This window comes from Episyrphus balteatus, chromosome 3 (assembly GCF_945859705.1).
Source record: "Episyrphus balteatus chromosome 3, idEpiBalt1.1, whole genome shotgun sequence".
NCBI classification, from domain to species: Eukaryota; Metazoa; Arthropoda; class Insecta; order Diptera; family Syrphidae; genus Episyrphus; species Episyrphus balteatus.
Genome location: NC_079136.1, coordinates 102512896 through 102537418, shown reverse-complemented (window position 1 = coordinate 102537418; position 24523 = coordinate 102512896). Strand labels below are relative to the sequence as shown.

Below are 24523 nucleotides of genomic sequence, written 5' to 3'. Positions count from 1 at the left end.
TCGGGAGGAGGAGGTGGTTTTAGTGCGATAAGAGTCCCACATATCTATGAGCAAGCGTGTTCCGGTCCTCATAGAAACTTTTGAAGATTTCAACACCTACCCACGGACAAAAAAAAAATTAACACCTGTTGTAATTTCATGGTTATTATAAATACAGTGCTGTTTGAAAAATTTTGGTCAACCATTTAATTGCTCTTTTCATTAACAGTTCTTTGAATTCGGGAGAGCTACGGGTTTTTTGTTTGCAGTAAGTAACAAAATATGGTTCAAATACTGCATAAAAGTCAGTTTTATTATGAATATAAAGTGCATTTGGCTCGTTAAGGCAGTCCAAAACGAACCAAAGTAATTTAATGAAACAAAATGGAGAAAATCAGTTTAGGTTGCACATCCAATAATTTGTGTGTGTAACGCCTCAATTTGACAACGAGAAGATTTCCAAAAGATTGAATATTTTTTGACAAATTGATTTAATATTGTTTGACAAATTGAGGCATACATTTAAAATACCGTGATACCGGGACACCCGCAAAAAGAAAGGCTAACAGAGGCCAAAGTAGAAACCCGAGTAGAAAATCTATTTTTGGTGATTTACAGCGATCGGAATTGGTTCAAGACTTTGTATGATCTGTGCCGAGGAACAGGAAAGGTAAAAGGAAAATAATTTCATCAAGATCAGTAAGGAAGAGGCTAGTTAAAACTGGGCTTTAGAGCACACAAGCCGTTGCTGTAGCCGGATTTTATATTTCTTAGGTTTTGAAATGTACTTCGAAGAAAATAATTTAAAAGTGTTAAGTTGGCCTCCGGACCGACACGGTCCCTATCTCAATCCAGTTGAGAAAATCTGGTCAATTTTTATTGCGTAGAAGCATCCAGATTCAAAATTTTCCTACCCGAAACTGGAACAAGATACCTGTTATATCCACATCAAAAATCCACCAAACTCAAAATCTAGATTAATGAAAGGAGATTTAAAATGTTTTTTCCACTCGCATGAGATAATTATTTATAAGAAGATTTATTATTCGAGTTCTACAAAAATCAGATTGTAATTTGATACTTCTGCATGAAAAAAAATCCTACTTTTGAAATTTTAGCTACATAAACTGATTTGTTAACTGCTTTAAGGCTTAAGGCCCAACTAAAATCGACATAAGCTAGCTTATTCGCGCATAAGCAAACGTGGAAATATAGTATACACGCTCTATTGAATAGCCATAATGGAGTCGAGCTCCGTTTCGTTAATTTTTTCTCAGTTTCGTTGACTTAAGCAAAAATAAGCAAGAGCGATCTCAGTCGCTCGGCGCATAAGTAAATCTGACATGTATGTTCAAATACACAAGAAAAACAAACAGATGACATTCGCTTATGTTTGCTTATGCGTGTTATAGTTGGGCCTTTAATTATAAGCGCGCATGAGCTTATGTCAAAATGGCATGAGTGAGTTGTCATACCCTCACAATTCTTATGGTTCTTATGTTGCGCACATGCGCGAGTCGTCAAACTTTCGTTAATTCTATGCCGTAATATGAGTAGAATATTTCAAAAAGGACAGACTTGTTAAGGCCCCGATCTGTAAAAAATTGGGCAAAACTGCGGAACTTAACATTGAAATTAGTGCATCTTCTGTTGCAAATCATAATTTCGGTGTGTCTGTTATAAAATCTGTGGAGAACTGAATTTATCACGGGAAACTACGAATACCAAATATGAAAACACAAAAATATAATTATACAATATTATACTATTCAAAATTTACCATAAATGGACAAAAAATGAAAAAAATGCACTAACAAAAATAGACGCATTTTGAAGAAATCATTTTAAATCGGGGATTGACTCCAAAAAGTCTGAATTTGGAAATGCCATTCTTTCATCAAAAACTTTGTTAGCAAAAGTACCCTTTGCATTGAGCTCGAAGAAGACAATTTTACCATGTTTATGGAAAGATAATACAGTATTTATTTCATAAAGCAAAAATTGAAAAAAAAACTGAATTCTCAAAGGAACATATTGGTATGCTTCTTTCATTCAAAAACAAAGTTTTATGGACCACATTCTAACAAGTTTCTATCTCAATGATCCAAGAAACGTAAAGGAACTGTTGAAGCTCCGTACAATTTTGGTCAAGGTTGTTCCAGAAGCTAAAAGCACAACAACATGTCCCTTTGAGAATTCATTTTTTTTTTCGATTTTTGCTTTATGAGATAAATACTGTATTATCTTTCCATAAACATGGTAAAATTGTCTTCTTCGAGCTCAATGCAAAGGGTACTCTTGCTAACAAAGTTTTTGATGAAAGAATGGCATTTCCAAATTCAGACTTTTTGGAGTCAATCCCCGATTTAAAGTGAATTCTTCAAAATGCGTCTATTTTCTTTAGTGCATTTTTTTTCATTTTTTGTCCATTTATGGTAAATTTTGAATAGTATAATATTGTATAATTATATTTTTGTGTTTTCATATTTGGTATTTGTAGTTTCCCGTGATAAATTCAGTTCTCCACAGGTTTTTTAACAGACACACCGAAATTATGATTTGCAACAGAAGATGTAGGTACTAATTTCAATGTTAAGTTCCGCCGTTTTGCCCAATTTTTTACAAATCGGGGCCTTAACAAGTCTGTCAGTTTTATACGTGCTTGAAACACGTAAAATAAATTATCTTACCTTACCAACGTTCAAAAAGAACGTTTGTCAAAATATTTTTTTCCCTCAAAAATTAGTACTTTTTATACAAAAAATGCAGCCTCGAAGCATAATACCAACTATATCACTGACATTGACCATCATGAGATTCACCATAATATACTTAATAAATAACCGTCAACTTCCTTATTTTATGTTTAACCGTTACAGATTATTCTCATCAGTTAGAAAAATGTTCATTTTGTCAAAATACTTTTTCCGACTGTATGATGATATCGTAGAAGAATTTGCCAAAGCCAAAGCCAAGGCCAGGAAGGTTAGTTTGTTAGCATAAGTGTAGTTTTTTTTCCTCTGTTGTGTCTTCGCTGCATTTAAATATTTCTTTTTTTTTTGGTTTTTTCTTTTAACGATAGTATTTTTACTACCTATTTTTTTTTAAATAGATCTCAAGATCTGATTACACTTATCTATTTTTAACATCGGCTTTTACTTTTTTTTTTCACGTACGTAAAAACTACTTTGAGTTCCTATTAAGTATTTATTTTGTTTTTATTTTTGTAAATATGTATACCTTTTTTTAAATATGTATTATTTTTTTTTAAATTAATTTTTCTTTTTTTTTTACATTTTTTTATTTTAGTTTAAATTCTTTATTATTTTTTTTTATTGAGGACTAGGCCTACAGGGGATACCTCATTAAAAAAAAATGCATTCAAAAGCCTACCTGATGGGTAACGTGGAAATGGCTTAAGAAACGAAGTAGGTACTGAAAATAAGGGGCGCAAAAGCTAAATTTTGCACGGGGCGCTCGTTTGGGCTGGGCCGGGCCTGCAAAAAGCTATGCGCTCATAATGCTTATTATGGTTACAACACATGTTTTCAAAAACAGGACGAAGCAGTTCGTTCGATTTTGACATAAGCCTATGAGAGCTCATGTCTATTATAGTTTAGCCTCTAAACCTTTATGCAAAAAGATTTCAATATTTTGCGAAATCACGAGAAAATTATGTTTTTATTAAAATGTTCAGTTTTTACAAAATTTTTATTTTCTCATTTTAATGAAATGAGTGTGTCCAGCCCAAGAAAAACAGTAAAAATACTAGCCCTTAAGGAGATTTAGATGAGATTTATTTCAAATCTCCATGAATGTACGAGATTTAGCACCTTATTTTATAAAAATAAAAATTGCTATAAAAATATAGGTATTATGTAAGCTACAAGAGCTTTTACTTAATGTCCTTTCAGAACATATTTAGGTAGTATTGGATAGGAAAATGGGTGTTTTGAAACGGACTGTGTTTAATTATCTATTTATACATCATTGTACTAACGTTTAAATATAGATAATATTTTATGACCATAGGGATGTTATGTACATTGTACATATTTAGGTTCAAAGTGGATGGCGACGGTATATGGCATAGATCCTTTGTATAAATGATTCACAAAGATTGTGTTTATGACTCATATCTGTGTGGATCATGTTACAAACAAATATTTCTCTGTTTCACACCGCCGTTATCCAGTTTGTTATCTATGTAAATATTCTTATCTGTAGAAGTAAGTTAGACATAAGACACAGCTGTAATGTAGTTTAAATTTACTTCAATAAAATAGTTAGTTTCTTATATTCAGAATGGAATGTTGTGTTTTGTGCTTTGCTAGTTCGTTTGAGAATTATTCAGACTGGGAACTAATTGCATACTTTGAGCGGTATTAATAACCAATGTTTCACAAATTCTTTGCTATTTTTCAATAACATCTTATGGTTGAACACAGTTGAAGATCCTTTAGCTTTCTTGACAATGTCCACAAAATATGGTTTAGATATTTTGTATGCTGATGCAACTGACTGAATTGACTATAATTTTAGTACCTACATCTTCCATAGCAGTGGATTTTTCTGAATATTTGATGTGTTTGTCTTGGGGTCTCCTGATAAAAAATGGCTCAAAGTCGAGATATCATGGAAAGAAAGCCTCAGAAATTATGAAAAAAGTGTTTTGAAGATAAGTCTTACCATGTTCTTATCGTGTTTTAAAGATCGAAGGTCCCATTCTTATTCTATTATGTTACCTTTAGGTTAGCGTTACCCAAAATGCACTAGCGCACTAGCGTGGAAGTAGCTACTCAGATTTGCACGTCATGTACATATAAGGATAATCACAGACAGAAGTTAGCAACTTACCATTGGAAAACTTACTAAAAAAATGTGAATTTCTGAAAGAAAAATTAATGGAATACCAGAATATTAAATTATCAGGGAACTGGGAGTAGGGTCGGTTAAACTTTTTTAGTTGCTTTAAATAGCCCCTCAAATCACATTTGGACTCAGATACTTCAAAAAAATTTATATGAATTTTCTCAGATTTCAGATCTTCTTTCAGAAGTTTTTACGATATCTACCGTGTCGTAACGCGTCCGCTTCATCACGTATTTCTCCTACTAATTAGATAAAGAATGTTTCTGAGTTGCAATTAAAAAATAAAAACACTGCACTCATTACACATTTTTCTGTAATCCTCAAAATGAAGCAGGTACTCAAAAAACCCATTTTTCGGTACAATCATTTTTTGCTACTATGACAGCGTCAAAAAAATTAAACAATTCAAATGTATCATGAAAGTTCATTTTTTCTATCTATGAATTATGACGGAGTTTATAGATTTAAAGAAATTATCATAGTATCATTTTGTTTTATGAGTTTTAAGGTAGACTTTTATCCTTGTATTGCGCAGGTAATGTTGGTTAAATGATATTTTGTTAATTTTTTTGTTTGAAAAACTTGTTTCTATTTCTATGAATTTTTAAAGCAATAGAAAAATGTGTGATTTTTAAAAAAACACATACAGCAGCTAAAACACTTAAAACATTAACTAAAAGAATATTTTCTATCGAACACTCAAATGAAACACTTTAAGCGCTTCTTTTTAAACATCAAAATAAAAACTTAAACTAATATTTAATATTAATTATAAAAAATAAAACAAAAAAACAAGAATGTGTTTATGAATATTGAATAAGTGATTGGTTTACCTGGCCGAATGTGTCCTTCCATATCAGCGACAGAACCACGTTTAACCTTATCAACAAACGCACCGTAACCATTCCCGTTATTATTACTACCAACACCAAATCCAGTATATCCGCTTCCATATGGTAATGGCTGGCCCCCAAGAACCTTTAATCCTAGAATGTCCTCGCCGTCATAGTATTTTCTTAATGTCATATGTCCGATCATTCGACTATTGTCAGCTGATATTTGCCAATTAACAGGATTCTAAATTTTGATATACACATTGATGTACGAATTTATTTAAAATTTTGGTTTTTTGGATGTTTTTTTTTGCTTAGGTTCATAAATGTTTCTTATAATAAATTATGTAGGTAGTTTATAATTTTATTTTTTTTTCAGTTTTGCTTTTAGTTTTTACATTAAGGCATTTTGTTTATCAATTTATTTTGAAAAAGAGAAAGGTAGAAAAGTAGAAATGTGTTTTCTTATTTTGACAGTTCACATAATACAGTCAAATATATCGAAATATACAAATACATACATTTTGCATTTTGACGTACAAAAACCAAATAAATAAAACATATACACAAAATTACGATTATTTAAACGAAATATAAATAGAAATTAGGCACAGTAAGTTACTTCGTATATTCTTCGAAAGTTGTTTATGTTTAACATTATTTAAAGTAGAACACATACACAAAGATTGTTTAAAAAGTTTTTTTTTTAATAATAATTCGTCCAAAACGATCTTACATTAGTTTATAAAAAAAATAAAAGGTTTTGTCCTTCTTAGAGAGATTTATTGATTTGAATTTAATGGTTAGATGTAAATAAAGTATACCTACATTGTGTGTAGTGAAGATAATTAAAAAAAAAATTTATGTAGGTTATTGTTTTTTTATTGTGTAAGCCCATTCAAAAAGGTTTGCCTATATCATTAGATTATAGCTCATATTTAATGCACCTGAAGAAAATTCAGGACTTTCTTAGTTGATGCACAGATAAAGGGTTCAAAAATAACTCAGATGTAATAAAAAAATAATTCAGATCTAAATCAAAGTAATGGCGTGAACATTTAAGGAAAACTTTAAAATCTTTCTGGCAATTTTTGTAGATAAGTACACTACTTATAGTTTGAATCTTGTGCGAAAAATAGAAATCTTGTTTTTCAAATAGAAGCCTTATCGGAAACCCAGGATGTGTTATCAAGAATGTAAAATTTTTGTTTTTGTTCCATAATCGTATTAGACGTTAAGAAAAAATCGTAGAAGACTTTCTACTATGCGCGATAAAGCAAGGTAATCCTAACTTAAAAGTAGCCGTAACTTGGAAGTGTTTTCGCTATTTTAAAGTCCAGTGAACGATTTAACTAAACAGGTGATGAAAGGAAAGGAAAGGTGCGGTTTTGTCAAAGCATATATGCTCCCCAAAGATGTGGCTAGGTAAAAAAAGATTTATTTTGTTTGTGGTTGGAGATCTGAACGGGCATATCGGAAATTGTAACAACAAAATTTGTTAACAATATTTAGGTCAGTTATTTACTTGTGGATGATGATAAAATTGTTCAAAGGCAGCAGCAATAGGTATTGTAAGGAACTTTTATAAAGCAGATTCCAGAATATTTCCCAACAGCCCAACTTAACTTCGGAAAAGTACCCGACATCAGAGTCGATGAAGTTAGCACCAGGAAATAAAAAGTGATTGGTGCGGTGCATACGAAATAACCTCTGAATTTTGGAAAAAAAAATAGTAAACATCATGTCTACATAACTCACGATTCTCATCTCCAAGCTTATCAGGGTTGAACAAATGCTTAGTTAGTGAACTTAGCTTTACTCGATCTACAAGGGGACTGGGGAAGGGTGATCGACGAAACTTCGATAACTATGTACTGTTCGATTTAACATATCGCTGCCTGAGGATTATTGGGTTATATGTTTTATGGAAACCCCTGCAGACGTATTCTCAGCCAGCGATATGTTACACACTCATGAAGTTTGTTCAGTATATTTTGGTTACCTCTCACGCGTGATATTAACATGATGATTAATTTTGATACTTGCCCATTCATGTATGCTTTTATGTTTAAAGTGCCCAGTATGTTTATTTAACACTGAAGGAAGCCTATCTTATGAAATTCCAAGCAAGAGATCATCCCACACGAAATTATAAAACCTGCACAATTATTTGACCAGATCAACAAAGATATTTCGAATAGGTCTAAATTTTAATAAATTCGGCCGGTGTAACAAGTAATTTCTGGGGTGGTCAAATAGAATGAAGTATGAGAGGATAATAGTAGGTAATTTTGAGAATATACTGTTACGCAGAAGATCTGAGTTCAAATCATTTTTCGAGGTTTTAACAAATCCTCTAGGAGCGTTGAAATTAAAAGAAAATGCATCTCAAGTTCGGCTTCGGGTCCGGGTGGTTTCGAATGAACGTCACTAAGCCTATTGATTCTTCGTGCGCATAAGTTTCTATATGCGAACGTAATTTCTGTATAAACATTTTCGAAATCGAATTTTTAATAATCGAGAATTTTGCATAATAATATTTATTTGCAATTCAGCATTTTAAATTATTAAATCCGCTTCTTAGCCTAATTGCTTTTTACCTTGGTGCAACCAATAAATTGTTTGAGCAATTGATAGAAGCAAAGAAAATGGCTTTCAGATAAAAAGATTTTCTGACTTCTTGCTTTAGTAGAAACTAGACTTAATTTTGAATAAAATAAAAGAAAAGTTATTTTTTATAATCTCTTTGAATATGAATTTGCAATTTTCAAAGCAAAATATTTAAGGGGCGTTTTAATGGTGAGTGATAAATGATAAATAAATGAATAAATTTAATCCCAAATATAAGAATTAAAAACGTGTTTTATTTCAATTCGAATTACTGTTATTTGCAAAATCACGACCAAAATTACAAAGGCTCTCATTTTGAATAGGCTTATTAGAATTTTGCGTTGATACCCATATTTAAGTTATAAAGTTAAAAAAATAAAATTATGTAAAAAAATTTAAACCTTTTCCAGTTTTTATAGAAGACGCATATTGTTTTACCTGAAAACCCAACATGCTTTAATTTTACATAGAAAAACAATCATAAAAGTATTATTATTCGTACGAGAAAATATCTGAAAAATAAATCTTAAAAATATTAAATTCAACAGATACGAATAATATTAAAAACGCAGACACATGCACATTTGATCTCATTTTTTATTTGATAATTGCTGTGCTTTACAAATATTGTGCATTGGTTAGTGCATTAAATTTTAAATATAAGCACTAATTTATTTACAATAAATCATTTAAATTAAAGTACAAAATAAAACATGAAAACAAAGAACAAATAAACCGACTTGCTGGCTTTGTGTTTTGTGTCAAACATAAAATAGAAAAAGGGAAAGTGTCCTTGATGGTGCACCATTTCTGGACTTTATTTTTTGTAAATCTATGATTTTCATTAATTTTTTGTTGTTGCTTTGTTTGTTGTTCTGACAATTCTCTCACTTCTTTGATTAGTACAAAAACACTGTCTATGCATGCTCTGTATAGGGTATTTTTTTATTTTTTAAAGTCCTCCTTTACTCACTTTAATCATTTTTGGACATTAGCCAAAAACCATTTCAGATGTGCATTAATGATGTTAAAAAAAAAAATAAACAAAAAAAATTCAATGAATTGAAATAGAAAAAAAAAAATAACACTGAAAAAGCACTACCATCAATACCATCATTAAAACATTTATAAAACATCAAACAAAAACACAGTAAGAGCTCTAAATTGTTTGAAGAACTAAGTTTTTGAACACACACAACTGCCTAGATCTAAATTGTTGACAATTCAAAATTTCGAGCAAAATACAAAATAACATAACGTAAGAAAACTTTGTACAAAAACTTGTGTCATGTTTGCAGTGTTTTTAGTTTTTGGGGAGAATCTTTTTTTTTCATAGAGGACATTTCGATCAATGAATTTAAAACAAAAACAAATATAATTGGAAGTTAAGGTCAGAAAAAATCGGTTTCTAGTGCGGTTTTGAGAAGGAGAATGTGATTGTATGTGTTAAAGGTACCTTTGGACCATCGCCACGATTGGAATCTTCACTACTTGTGAAGGTACTGCTGGTATCGATTCCAGAATCTTTGGTTGCCGAATCTTGACTGCCCTGTCGTTCGGCGTCCCAGCGTGACCAGTCATCTACTCCAACTAGGCCAACTCCGCCAATGTTACTGCTACCGATGCTGCTGCTGCCCAAAACAGTCGTTACAGCTGTGGGCGGACCAACAGCAGCAGTAGCCACTGTAATGAGATTCGCAGTTGGTACCACAACCTCCACGTCGGCATCATCGTCGTGCCCGTCAAAACGGACAGTTTTCTTTCTGCGTTCCGTGAAACGTCGATTATCCTGAGCAGAGGCGGACGTCGGGGTGTGTTCATCCCAGAAGGGATGGTTCGTAGTTGCAGTAGTCTCGGTAATAATAGTTTGCGTTGGATGATGGTGGGAGTGCAAGGAGGGTGTTGTATAACGGTCATATGAGGTACTAATGTTTGGTTCACCTATCACTATTTGTGGGTAATGGTAACTACTGTTAGAACTGTTGCTTAGACTAGTAATGCCCGTGCTGGAAGCTCCTCCAACTCCTCCCAGACTGCTGCTATTATGGTGAAAAGATGATGGCGTGGAGTAGAGAGAAGAATTGATACCTGCTGTTGTCAGATGGGGAAAAAGTTGGCCAGCGACACGTTCTGCAATTACTGAACGTTGTGGTTGTAGCGGTGGAGGATGTGCGGAAGCAGGACCTCCGCTACTATATCGATCGTGGTTAGTGCGATTAAAAGTGTTTCGCTGTTGCACATCTAATCTAGCTGTGGATCGGGAATTCGGTGCAGGCTGGGTCACTGTGGGTGGATTGTTGTAGTGTTCCGCGTGATGAAGACGATTTGTTACGTTCAGTCGAAAATCGCGCTTGCTTGAATTCTGCCAGTGGTCGTTTTTTGCTAGAAAAGGTGGTAAATATTTTTGTTTATGGTTCCAGGCAGTTTTAGTTTTTGATTATCTAAAAATCTTCTTCGTTGTTGTATCCAGAGCTTGGATGAGTTTTATTTTATAAGGATTGCAGGAAAATTAAAAAAATAAATTAAATTACTGTTTAACCTTTGCAGGAGGAGAGAGATGTTGGCGAACATGACGTGTGTTAGTAGCTTATCCTTTGCGAATTAAATTTGATAGTTTTTATCGTTTTTATTCTAACCTTCATCCGTACGAAAGTATATTAAATACCTATTCTTTGATAAATCGCGCAAATTAATTATAAAGTAAAAATTAAAAAGTGTACATTTTTATTTTTTATCTAAAGGATCATCGACTGTCGATATTTTCCAAATAATTTACTCTTTATAAAAACAAAATTCATACAAACATATTGTAGAATATTAACCGCATCACTTATCATTTTCAGGAAATGTCTGGAAAGTTATCGGACACTTTAGAAATGATATGGAATAAGTAGTATACAGGGTGTCCCAAAAGTATGGATAAAAAAAAAATATTCTGATAGACGAACTTAAAGGCTCGACTAAGAATTTGGTAACTTGTTCATCCCAAATCCTTACGGTTTTCAATTAAATGCAGTTTTTGTGAAATTTCGAAAAATCCCTACTTTGCAACAGTATTTTGCTTCCTCCGCCCCCAATTGATTTTTATTTTTTATTATTTTTTCACTTAAACATTGCCCAATAATAAGAAACACTTAATTGATCAAAAAAAAATTATTTAATACGCGGTTTTTTGCAGCAACAAATTAATTAACATTTCCAAGTTTTATAAAACTTAATTTCTTACTTTTATTTTGGAGCAATGTGCCGGAAAAGAGTTGCATGGTGTGGCACTGGTTTATTATTTAAAAAACTTGTACCGGTATTGCACTTTTCAAAAAAGTATATCGAAAAAATACTGTTGCACAGTAGGCATTTTTTTGAAATTTCACAAATACTGCATTTAATTGAAAACCGTAAGGATTTGGGATGAAGAAGTTGCCAAATTATGAGAGCCTTTAAGTTCGTCTATCAGTATATTTCTTTTGATCCATTACTTTTGGGACACCCTGTATAACGAAATCTCAACTTACGATAGCTTGAAACCTTGTACAAAGAATTCTCTTCATAAAGGATGGATCTGAACTAGATGATGTGTTTTTTTTTAACTTTTAAGTTTTAATTTCCTCACTTTTTATTTAGCTGCTCGAATTTTGCCATTTTTTCAGGTAGACTTCAATTTGAAATACCCAGTTCTTAGGTTTTTAGTAATCCAGTTCTAAGATTTTGAAAACAACTTATTGATTCATACCAGAGGCGGCGCTAGACCAAAATGAGGCGTGTGCGAGAGTATATTTGCGGGGCCCCTAGGAAAATGATTTTGGACTATCATTTTGAAAAAAAGTATCAAATATTCCGTCCAAGTTCAAGTTCAAAATTGTTATAGCAAACTCAAAGGTGTTCCATTTCAATGTAGATGAAAAACAAAATGCACGACTTGATCTCACGAACTTGTTCATAAATTACAAATTGTTTTAAAATTTAAAACTTTTAATACTTTTTATATAAATAAGATTTGTTAAATGTACGTACATATCAGAAAAAAAATTAATTCGTTCTTCAATGAATTTTTTTTATCTATACAAAGTATTTTTAAAATCATTAAAATACAAGGAAAAATTTAACAAAAGGTTTTATGCAAATGTTATTAATATAGGAATTAATGACTCAGTGATGTCTAAATAAAGGTTATAACATCTTCTTTCAAAATTTAAAGGTCTGACGGACCGAAGCTTGGCATTTCACCCTCAAGCCTGTGGGAACGTTAGAAGTGAAAAACGATCCTAACTTTAAAACAGGCTGCATGACCTTAGTTCCAATTTCTGACTTGAAAGACCTCTGGTTTTGAAAAGTAGACATTATTAGCTTTAATTTGAGAATAAATTTGCATTTCAACTCCATATTATATGAGACATTTTCCTTAACTGTCGACCAACATACCAAAAAACAAGACTTTATGAAAAAACGCACTTCAATCGCTTCTAACCTTAAAACAGGCTGCTTTATGAAACTGACAACCTTTGACCCAGAAAACATCTGAATTTGAAAAGAAGATTGCATTCCCTTTAATTTGACACCAATATCGTCTTTAAGCACAATTGAATTGAAATACAAAATTAAAATTTATCAGTAGGAAGAAGGAAATAAAGCCGGGATTTGTTTCTTTCTTTAAACTATTGTTTTTTAATATCACATGATTTTTATTTCTATTAAAAATAAGTTTTCTTTCTTTTTCTGGACTTACCGATGCAATGGTTCACTTTTGAGTTCAAGAAGAAGATACTGAAAAAAACAAGGGGCTTTCCCTGCTAGATGCAGGAAGATATATAAAAAAAGTTGTGCGATTATATTCTACGTTTTCCGACCTATTGTTTGTTTTTTTCCCATCATCTAGTAGGAAGTTTTTCAATGAAGTTATAATGACTAATGGGAATTATTTTGTTGATTAAAGCTTTCCTCTGTTAGATTCTTATCAATAATTTAATATTTTTTTTTTTAAGAAATAACTAATAAATACATAAATTATTCACTTTTTTGTTTGAGCAAAATTGATTAATTAAAATGGGAAAAGTTTGGTGGATTGTGAATCCGTCCGTATTTTGAAACATCAATGAATCCGCAAAATGTGTTCGAATACGCAATTTGGAACAACGAAAATTCAAAAACTCCACTTAATAAGATGGTCCTTTTTAATCAGTTTTCTGGAGATCAACAGAAAACAGAAAAGTTGTAAGTCCTTAACAAAGTGTGAAAAATTATTTTATATAAATTGCGAGCGTTATCGAGCAAACAAATTTTTTTACAGGAAATATATATTACATACAATTTTAAATACCTATACAAAATTGAAAAATAGAAAAAAGAGATTTTGTAACAAAAAATGTATACATTTCATTAAGTTTTAAATTAAATTGTTAATCTTAAGAGCAAAAACTTTAGATAATCCACGTTGCTTGGCAAACTAAATATGTGCTTCACTTGAGAAAAAAAAGTTAAACAATAATCTTAAATTGTTTAATTTTCTTTTTCTTGCCAAAAAAACAAATATTTTTTCTTTCGTACTTTTGCAAAAAGTGGCCAATTTAGTTAAGACCATACTTCGACTCATCTCAATGCAATTATGGAAATCGAGTGGAAACAGGCCAATTTCAATTACTTTTTTGTTCGATTGTTATAAATAAAGAAAAGAGATATGGTTTTTCGGATTTTATTATTACCAAGACATTTTCATTTGGCTCCCGCGGGGCCCCACCAAGCGCGGGGCCGTGTGCGGGGGCACACTCCGCACACCCCTTCCGCCGCCTCTGATTCATACTTATGGAAATGAACCTCAACAGAAACGAAATATGGAAACAAATTCAACAACAGATACGTAAAATAAGATGGAGGCAAAAAATTATTTTTTAAACGAGTAATCAGCATAAATTTTTCCCGCATGAATAAGAATTTTGATTACCTATGAGAAACACCGATGAAACAGAAATTTATGTTCATCTCTTAGGAAAAAACATTTATTTCAAAAAAAGGATCCAATATCAATTTTCAAAAAATTTCAAGGATCACAACTACTGTCGATCATATAATAAAATAACAAAATGGCCCATGTCTTAAATCTGTACGCACATTGGGAAGCTCTAAAATTTTCATTAGTCTTTAAAGATGGACGCCATTTGTTGTTATAGAGTTTTTGGGCCAAATTTTCCAGCATTTTTTAAGAACAAAAATCCAAAATGTTTAAAAAACAAGAATTTTTGTTATACCTATCAAATTTCATTTTTCCTCAATTATTGTGGGTATTTGTTTAACATAAATTAAGAAGTTTTAAAAAATAAAACAAATTTTAATTTATAAACAAAAAAATATGACACTAAACCTATAACAGCTGTACACAATTCCATGCAAATTTTTCCACATTTTTTTAAAAAAATATTTCAACAACGAAGTCTTAGAAAAAAAAAATATAAAATATATAAAAAAATAAAAACGGTTAAATTTTACACACATTTATATAAAGAAAAAAATTATACATATTTGCTGACAGTAAAAAAGACGACAAAAAAAGCTTAAAAAGACTTTCTTAAGCGACATTTTGAAATGTTATATAAATATTGAATTATTTATTTCAAAGAGAGTGGTGTATACGAGTGTATATATATATAATTATATATATTCGAAATTTTATTGGTTGATATAAAAACATTCAAAAGGACAAAAGCAAAAAATGCGTAGTTAATGGAGAAATAAATAAATTTGTGTGCAATATATATCACATTCCAAGACGATTGTAGGTGTTTTTTTTTATATTGAATCTTTTTTATTTGACGGATAAGTAGATAAATGTATTTTAGATATAAAATTGTTTACTTTGTATCTTACATTGTGGATTTGTATGTCTCCGGATTCAACTGAGTGAACACCACCATCAACACTACCTGCTGAGAAATTTGTTTTGGTTTTCTATTTTTTTTCTTTTTAAATTACAATTAATATAATTGTAGGAATAATTTAAAGAAATGTGAAGTATGTTGTTTTGTTATTTTAAATTAAATAGTTTTTTGTTAAAATAAAATACCATACTATACATAATATTAAACCTCTTTATATGTGGAGAAATTTTGTATTGTGTGTCAACTGATTAAGGGCCAGTTTGTTGAGAGTGGGTTAAATCGTCGATTTGATCATTATGGATTCCCCTTAATTGAGGATTAAGAATCCTTGATAATCATAGAGCGTTTGTTCACTTTTTTTTCACTTTGATCAACAAATCATAGTTTTTCCAAAAATCATTCCATTTTCCAATCTATCTGTCAGTTTGGTTGTCGAAACTTAATCAAGAATTAAGTTTTTTTTTTTTCATTTTTTGAAGTTTGTTATTATTTTGTTGAATTTGAAAGCGCTAGCAGTAAGGAAGGTAAGTAAATAAATACTTTTTTATCTAAATAAATATGAACCTACCTATATATTTTCAGAAATGATTAAAAAAATCGAAGACCCTGACGACAAACGAAATAAAAAAAAAAAACAGCAAATTTTAAAGCAGCAACAATTGCATTATAGCCAACAGAAATACGAACAAAAGCTTTTGGACGCCGCGGAGGAGCACTGCATTAAAATGCAAAACATGGAGGTCAAGCTTTAAACCGAACAGAAAAAAGCCATCCCTATTTCGGTTGGCGTTTGTCATAAAACGACAAGAAAACGGCTTGCTCTAGAAGCGGCAATTTTTGTAAAATTGAATATTTAACTTGACAGTTTCCTCCGCTCTCTGCCATTCTTCCTTATGAAACGATAATTGCTATACTTTAGCCTCAATTTTGGATTCCAGAGCTAGTCGTTTTTGTGTCGTTTTATGACAAAGGCCAACCGTAATAGGGGTAAGTATTCGCTTTGAAACTCTCTTATTTTGTTTTATGCTATTTTTTGTTACTTAATAAAAAGGAAATAAATGTACTTATGTTAAAAATGTACTAATTTGAATTAATTTAAAATAAATACATATACATATGTATATCAAAATTTTTTATTCTATAATTTTCATTTGTTTTGGCCAACAGTGTATGTCTCATTGATTTTAAGAATTCAATGACGTATTGACTTGAAGAAGTGTCGGAAAATAACCGGCTAACTTTGTAAGAATATCAAGTATGAACAAACTGAATTCCAGTTAATCCTTGATTTAATAGACCTAATCGAGCAAAATTGGATGATTAACAAAATCTCAAATTAACTGCTCAAATCATTGATTCTTTGATAAAAATTTTTGTGAACAAACGAAATTTACGATTATCAACTGGAATAATCTTTGATTAAAGATAATCGAGTGTCAACAAACCGGCCCTAAGTTTAATACATTTAATAAGGCAAACAATCAAAACATAAGTATGAAATAATAAATGTTTGTACCTACAATCTAAGGTTTAGCACACTTAGGGCCCTATTATGATTCGCGAGTAGAACGAAGCACTCATATCGTGGTATTCCGAAAACTGCAACAATCTACCCGCAATGCAGTCAAAATAAAGAAAACGATGTGGAAATAACGCTAAACGGCTTATTAAAGGATCAATAACATTGATTCGTCAAAATTTTCTAGCGATTCAGGAGTCATAATAGGGCCGTTAATACTGAACTTAGCTGTGAATATGTGGCTAACACTTTTCCTTCATTTTGTTTTAGAAAAATAACAAATAAGCGAACATTTGTCTTTCTTAAACATTTTGAATTCTTGAAAAAGATATATTTTATAGATATTTTAAATTAAATTTTTGTAAGGAGTATTTTTAAATGCTTCATTAGATGATATTATGATGGTGTGGCATCATAATGTATGCTTAACAAATATTTCAATGTTTTCATCTCAAAAATGTTGAAATTTCTAAGATTTTGAAATATCGAAAAAAATTAAGATAGACTTAAGCAATTTGTATTTGTATCTTTGAGCTTACAAGTAAGAAGTGTTAAAGCCCTATGCCCATACGAATACCAATTTTAAGCAACAAAATTAAAATATTCACACCCTGGCGCTGGTGATTGAACTTGGTTTTCAGGTTGAAATTTACATTTCAACCTTAGGGTTCTTAAAAATTTTAATATTTATAAAATTCTTTTCAACTTTGATTAAAATAAAAAAGAAATTTAAATTCAAATTCGAAAATATATTTAAATTTATTGGGTAGCGTATTTCATTTTAGCGCCCCCTTCGAAAAATTCGCGCGAATTTTTATTTTCACACCACAACCTCAAAAGGCAGTCAACGCCCCAAATGAAAACAATTCTTGAGGTAATTTTAAGTCGAAAAACTTGAGAGGTAATTTTCTCGTTTTCGAGATATGACGGTTTCTATGATTTTTGCTCTCCTTTCCCTTAACTGACTTTATCTATGCCAAACTACGTCCGATTCACAAAAAAAAAAAAAAACAATCTGGAATTTGCCAAAACTTTTTTCCTGTGGACAACCGTTTCTACGCAATTTTGCATCCAACCCAAATTTTTCGTTTTTTAATTGGTTTTTGTCATATCATTTCATTAAAAAAAAAAAAAAAACAAAAAAAAATTAATATTATTTTTTAACCTATTTAAGGCTGGGTAGGACCACCACATAAACGTTTATAAATTGGTAGATACTAAAAATATTATTTTTACAGCCAAAATGTGTTATCTTTTGGCCTTTAATTCTATCAAATACCATACATTTTTTGTTTAAAAAAATAGTTTTCTGTGTTTCTTAGCATTTGCGTAGGGTTGCCGAGTACTTGCCCGTATTTTTGAGGTGGCACTCGGTATTTTTAAGTAAGAAGAGAATGTCAACAAAAGTTTGTACTCTTTTGCTCAAAAAAGATTTTTTATGTGTTTTTTTTATTTGTATAGGGTTTCCATATTTGATTAACGCAAAAATACCTTTTCAATGACATATCAATCATCGTCGTATTGTCCTTTACTGCACATACATATCTACTCAAAAAAAAATTTAAAAAATGTTCTTATTATATTGCGTAGGTATAAGTTTTTTTTTTTTTAATAAAAGGCTTTAACATTCTAAGAATTTTTCAATATAAGAGTAAGTACGTGGAACCAGTCGTGTATTTTATTTATAACCAATAATAGTCCCAAATATAGCCCTCAATAATAATAATTGTCATTCATTTTAATTGACTTGACAGTGGATTTGCAATTCGCAGTCCACATTTCATATTCCTACTAAGGGAGCAAATTTGCTGGATTTAATGTGACATTTGCAGTTTAATTTAAACAAATTTATATTTTTAAAATGGCATACCTACTGTGGATCTGGATCGATTCTAATTTCATGTAGACACTTTTTGCATGTGACTTGAGAATGGGACTCCCAGCTCATATTTCACATTGTAAATGTGAAAATACATTTTTTAAAGTTAATGTAATTGAGTAGGTTTTATAAAACTCATTTGAGGTGGAATGTTGCAATTTAAGTCGAAGCACGAAGTTTAGTAGAGTATATACTAAAGTTCCACTGCAAATATTGTATAGGTACCGTTGTCGAGTCATGAAAGTAGAAATAGAGGTGATTTATTGCTGAAACAAGCAGTTTGTTTTTGTTTTATAGAATATCAAGGCAAAATTCAGTGACTTTTATCGTATCGGTTGTCGGGTAGTCAACAATATAATGAGGAAATAGATATGAAGCAAAATTAACTTAAGTTTAATGGGTACTAGCTGCCAGTAGACTATTGAAATAAAAAAAAAATTTAGTCTTGTAACTGGTATACAATTGATAATGCAGTACAATTTTAGTCAATGATCTTAGAAATTTCTTTTAGGATCTATAAAAAAAGTCCTTTACCAATTTTTCATTCATATTAGTTATTCTCACTGAGTAACGGTACGTAACTATAGATGACAATACTGCAGAGAACGATATCAATGACATCGTAGGAAGTATTTTAATAAGAAAAATAGTATAAGCAATGATAATAAAACGCACGACTGGGGTCGCACGTACTTGCTCTTGCAGTTCAAAGCACTTTAATGTTAGTTTACTTGTAGATTTTTAGAGCTGGCTCTATATAAATTTTTAAAAAATTGATATTGGGGAAGAGCCCGCATTTAAGGAAAAATTTTGTTAAATGAAAAAAAAAGTTTTTTTTTACTTTACTTGTTTTTTAATAAGAATTCAGTTTTATTGCAATCAGCCGTTTCGAGATATTTGATTTAAATTGAAAAATTTGTATGGGAAGTACACTTTTTAAGCGAGATATAAAAAACAAAAACAAACCATCTTTCAGAATTCCATAAAAATCATCTGTACCAAATTTGAAAAAAATCCGTCCACCCGTTTGGGCTGTGTAAATGGGTACAGACAGTGCCGGTTTAAGCACTACCGGCGCCCCTGGGCAAGATTGCAAGTGGCGCCTCTCAAAAAAAAATTCATTTTAAAACAATTTTTTAAAATCACGAAAAAAAGCAATAGCAGATTATGTCTTACCTCTCATATACTTGTTAATGCATTTATTAAAAATGTGCAGTTTATTAAAGTACACAAAGGTTAACTTAAAAAAAATTAATTATTCATGCCATTTAGGCTCAATTGACAAGTTAACCTTTATCTCTAAATTTTTTGTTTAAACACATTTAAAGAGTAGGTACAGTTGGTTTTATTTGAACAATATTTTTTCAAAAACTTTTTCAACTAGGTACATGAATGTCGTTTTCGATTGGAATCACTCAATGATTCAATCATTCTGAAATCCAATAAAAAAGTTTGAATCGCTTCCACCCAATTCTGAAATTCAATATATAGTACAGGAAAGATAGACTTTTTCATGGAACGAAATACAGGACGGCTGAATTTTTCAAATCTGAAAGAGCGGTATTAGAAAAGCTTAAGTCCTGGTTTTCGGGACGGCACTCCCCTGGCGAAATCCGCCATTTTGGAAAACGCGAATCGCTCTATATCTCTAAAACTATGGGTCCTATAGAAATGGTTATCAGACCAAAGTTATTGGAAATTTAATTATCTTTTTCTTTGTAGTACATTATTTTTCTGCGCGGGCAATAATTTTGAGGTTATGTTGTTTTAATTTATTTTTTTTTCGGTTTTTTAAAGATTTAATCATTCCCGGTATCAGTTACATAATTTTTTAAACAGTAAAGGTTATAGACCATCAATTTTGTAATAATTTGGTATATTTTTGAAAGTCATGCGAAGTATAAGTTGAAAGTTATTGATATGAAAACTATAATCTAAGTGCAGGAAAGTTAGTAAAAAAAACAGGCATTTTGTGGAACAAAATGCAGGACGGCTGATTTTTACAAATCTGAAAGAAGGGTATTAGAAAAGCTTAAGTCCTGGTTTTCGGGACGCCAACCACCTGGCGAAATCCACCATTTTGAAAAACGTGTATTGGTCCATATCCACTACACTTTTGGCTTGACCGAATAAGTTACTTAACCAAAGTTGTAGGTAATATAAATATCTTTCCTTGTGCATGCACTCTTTTTCACCGAGGACAACGCTTTTGGGGTTATGTTGTTTTATTTTCTATTTTTTTTTTTTTCTTTTTTTTAACTTTTCTCAGTCTCTATGATAGAAACATAAGCACCATTAAAGTTGTAGAACATCAAATTTCTATTAATTTGGTATACTTTTGAAGATTATATGATTTTTAAAACCAAAGATAAGGAACTTTAAGAGCAATCTATCTCAATATTTTCAAAAAATATACCCACTTATATATTTTTGCATAAGGTATAAAAAAAGGCTAAATCGTGTACGTTATGTAAAAACGAGAAAAATATGATGTGAGAGGGATTTATTAAGGTGGGTAATGGTAAGACTTACAATATTGTGGTACACATATTTTGTTTTAAGCCAACATCCAACTTTTATATTTCTATCATAGAGACTGAGAAAAATTCAAAAAAAAAAAAAACGAAAAAATAAAAAAATAAAACAACATAACCTCAAATGTGTTGTCCTCGCTGAAAAACAGTTAATGCACAAGGAAAGATATTTATATTACCTACAACTTTGGTTGCATAACTTATTCGCTCAAGCCAATAGTGTAGTAGATATAGACCAATTCACGTTTTTTCAAAATGGTGGATTTCGCCAGGTAGTTGGCGTTCCGAAAACCAGGACTTAAGCTTTTCTAATACCCTTCTTTCAGATTTGAAAAAATCAGCAGTCCTGTATTTCGTTCCACAAAATGCTTGTTTTTTTACTAACTTTCCTGCACTTAGATTATAGTTTGCAGATCAATAACTTTCGACTTATACATCGCATGACTTTCAAAAATATACCAAATTATTACAAAATTGATGGTCTATAACCTTTACTGTTTAAAAAATTATGTAACTGATACCGGGAATGATTAAATCTTTAAAAAACCGAAAAAAAAATAAATTAAAACAACATAACCTCAAAATTATTGCCCGCGCAGAAAAATAATGTACTACAAAGAAAAAGATAATTAAATTTCCAATAACTTTGGTCTGATAACCATTTCTATAGGACCCATAGTTTTGGAGATATAGAGCGATTCGCGTTTTCCAAAATGGCGGATTTCGCCAGGGGGGTGGCGTCCCGAAAACCAGGACTTAAGCTTTTCTAATACCCCTCTTTCAGATTTCAAAAATTCAGCCGTCCTGTATTTCGTTCCACAAAATGCCTGTTTTTTTACTAACTTTTCTGTACTATATAGGTATTGGTGAAAAATCAAATATTTTGTTTTTGTTTTTTCACTAGGAGAATAAAAAACTTGCAGCAAACGCTTCCGGACGGCCAATCCGAAACGACATACATTTATAAGTATTAGGTTTGTTCGTTGTGAGCTCTAGGGCACTCTGGGTCGCTCCGAATTCGTTGTCAAGCGTTTTTTGTAGCTTCTTTTTCAACCAGAGTTATTTCCTCTGTGTTCGATGTTCGCTGATGAAACTAAAGCTCTGAGGTGTTCGATGTAAAATGAAAACCCGAGAAACTCTGATTTTTTTGAGAGTTAATTGACATGACTTAGAGTGCCCTGGAGGGGGGACAACGAACAGACCTATTTTTTTATTCTCATTCACAAACGTAGTTTTTATGAGAAATGGAGACGCTGTCAATTTTTGGCCTTTCTGGATTTTAAGTTTTCGGGATTTTGGTTTTTCGGGATTTTGGGATTGTGGGTTTTCGGGATTTTGGGTTTTTGGGTTTTCGGGAGTTAGGGTTTTCTGGGTACAGATGGACGCACACACGGACGGACGGACGAAATAGCGAGACCCACTTTTTCGGAATTCTTTATCATCGTAATGTTGGTTTTGATTAAAACCTCAATTTTTTTTTTCGACACGAAACCAATACTTGCCCTATAGAGAAAGTAAAAATAAATAGAGAAAAAGAAGAAAATGGCAAGTAAGGCTCATCTTTATTCGTTTTGAAGGCTTTTGCTTTCTTTTAAATAATTTTGAAAAAATCTAAGGAATCTAAGGAAGAGAGGATACAAATTTATTCTAGTTTAAGCAGGGCTAAGGTACACGACGTGTCGGGGATGTTTATCCCCTTCTTAAATATTCTTATTTAAATATATATTTTGATAAGTATGAAATTTTGAACATCTAAAAATATATGAACAAATTTCAAAAATAATACTAATGCTTTCAAAAACAAGTACCCATCCTACATGTATGTATGTATAATTTTTGGTTCGTTTGTTGTTTGTTATCGAACCCAATCCATCGCAGTCCGAAGCGGCAAGAGCGGCAATTTTTAAAACATAGATGCAAAAGTATTTTTAATTACCGACGCGTCGCGACGTTTGAAAGAAAAGATCATTAAAATCGGAGCTATTCGTCCCGGTTCACTAATATTAGCCGTGTTTTATTGGTAACTCAGTACTTAGCTCAGTAAAATTTTGCACGGTAAACAACAACAAATAATTGCTAAGGATAGACAAAAGTTTTTTATTTATTGGTTTACAGAGAAAATTTTTTTCTAAACTTATACATTTTTGGCCCTTCAACAATAAGGATTATTTGTAAATAAATAAAAGTAATCAATAGATCGTCGCCCGAGAGTTGTTTTGTCGTAAACGCCAATTTTGGAATTTTGAGAAATCGCATTTTAAAGTTTTTTCTATAAAAAATAAACCGGCCGATAGAATTTTTTCAATTTTTAATAGAATATTTTGTGCGATATCTTCTTCTTATTTATACTGTTAAAATTGTCTTATCTGGTTTGGTTTTCAAATTATCAAGGTTTTTACCCAAAATCAGTTTGTCGTAAACGCCACCAAAATCAACTTTTTTTCACTCCTACGACAAAGTAAGCGCACGTACGACATTCCAATATTAAGACTTTCTGTTTTTGCCAGCTGTAAAGAATTGGCCCCACCACACAAAACCATATTATAGTGGACTTAAGAAAAATGTCAGGATAATGTTTAAGTCTTACAAATTATTTTTTAGAAGTGCCATTTCTCGCAAATTATGGATAAGAACGTTTAAAGAAATTCAAAGTTAAAAAAAAACTATGTTGGCGATCTTGTTTCAACGGCTTCAAATATAATGTTAAATGCGTGGGATTAACTAAAATGGGCAGTTTATGATATGCAGATAGAAAGCTGTATCTGAAGAAAGAGATATCAAATGATGGCATCAAAGCCCCCAGAGATAACGTCTCATTAGATGTGTTGAAATTTCTTAACTACTTTTTGAATAATCGTATTTCTGACAAAATTCTAATTAAAAAGGGGGAGCTAGAATCTTTTAAATTATTTGTTTAACTTTGTTAAATAAAAAAAATTGTTTTCGTTAAAAAAGTTATCAAATAACTTTCGTTTTAGCTATAATATAAATGGGATGAGGCTATCCTAATGTTATAAAAACAAATTTACTATCTGTTCACATATAAAAAGTGCAATACAAAATCGATTTTTAAGAGTACGGACTGTATGACCATAAATAAAAGCGAATTATTCAAATAAATATCAAACTAAGGAATTTATTCTTTTAAAATACATACCAACAAAAAATTTTACCAAAAATTTTAAAAATTGATCACTATCGTCGCCACTACGACCGGTGCTGTGTAACTCGTTCCTAATAGCACAATATTTTGTTTTTGGGTTTCCTGATATGCAAAGTCTTGCTGTCATATTACAATACATTTGATTTTCTTTTGTAAAAAAATGAAGACGCATTACCTTTTGGCAGAGCAAAGGTCCAATGACATGCCGATCATGATCTCTTTCTGCCTTCAAAGTTGCCTTTCCAATTTTGTATTTGTTGAAATCACT

The 24523-nt window shown here is 31.2% G+C and overlaps 1 protein-coding gene across 20 annotated transcripts in view; it reads right to left on the bottom strand.

Moving 5' to 3' along the window:
- The window catches only part of LOC129913228 (regulating synaptic membrane exocytosis protein 2), a 202312-nt gene that overhangs the window by 83889 nt on the left and 93900 nt on the right, over nucleotides 1-24523 (bottom strand). For 16 of the 20 annotated variants that reach the window (XR_008772010.1, XR_008772009.1, XM_055991790.1 and 13 more), the window contains 2 exons: nucleotides 9751-10676; nucleotides 5685-5928 (listed from right to left, as the gene is read on the bottom strand). The exons of 1 other annotated variant lie outside the window; for it this stretch is intronic. Coding sequence is in view for 17 of the 19 variants with exons in the window: in XM_055991790.1 (XP_055847765.1) it covers nucleotides 5685-5928; nucleotides 9751-10676 (1170 nt within the window). In the remaining 2 variants the exon portion in view is untranslated. Of the gene's footprint in view, nucleotides 1-5684; nucleotides 5929-9750; nucleotides 10677-15149; nucleotides 15209-24523 lie in introns of all 20 variants that reach the window. 3 more of the 20 variants (XM_055991805.1, XM_055991807.1, XM_055991804.1) reach the window with 2 other exon arrangements.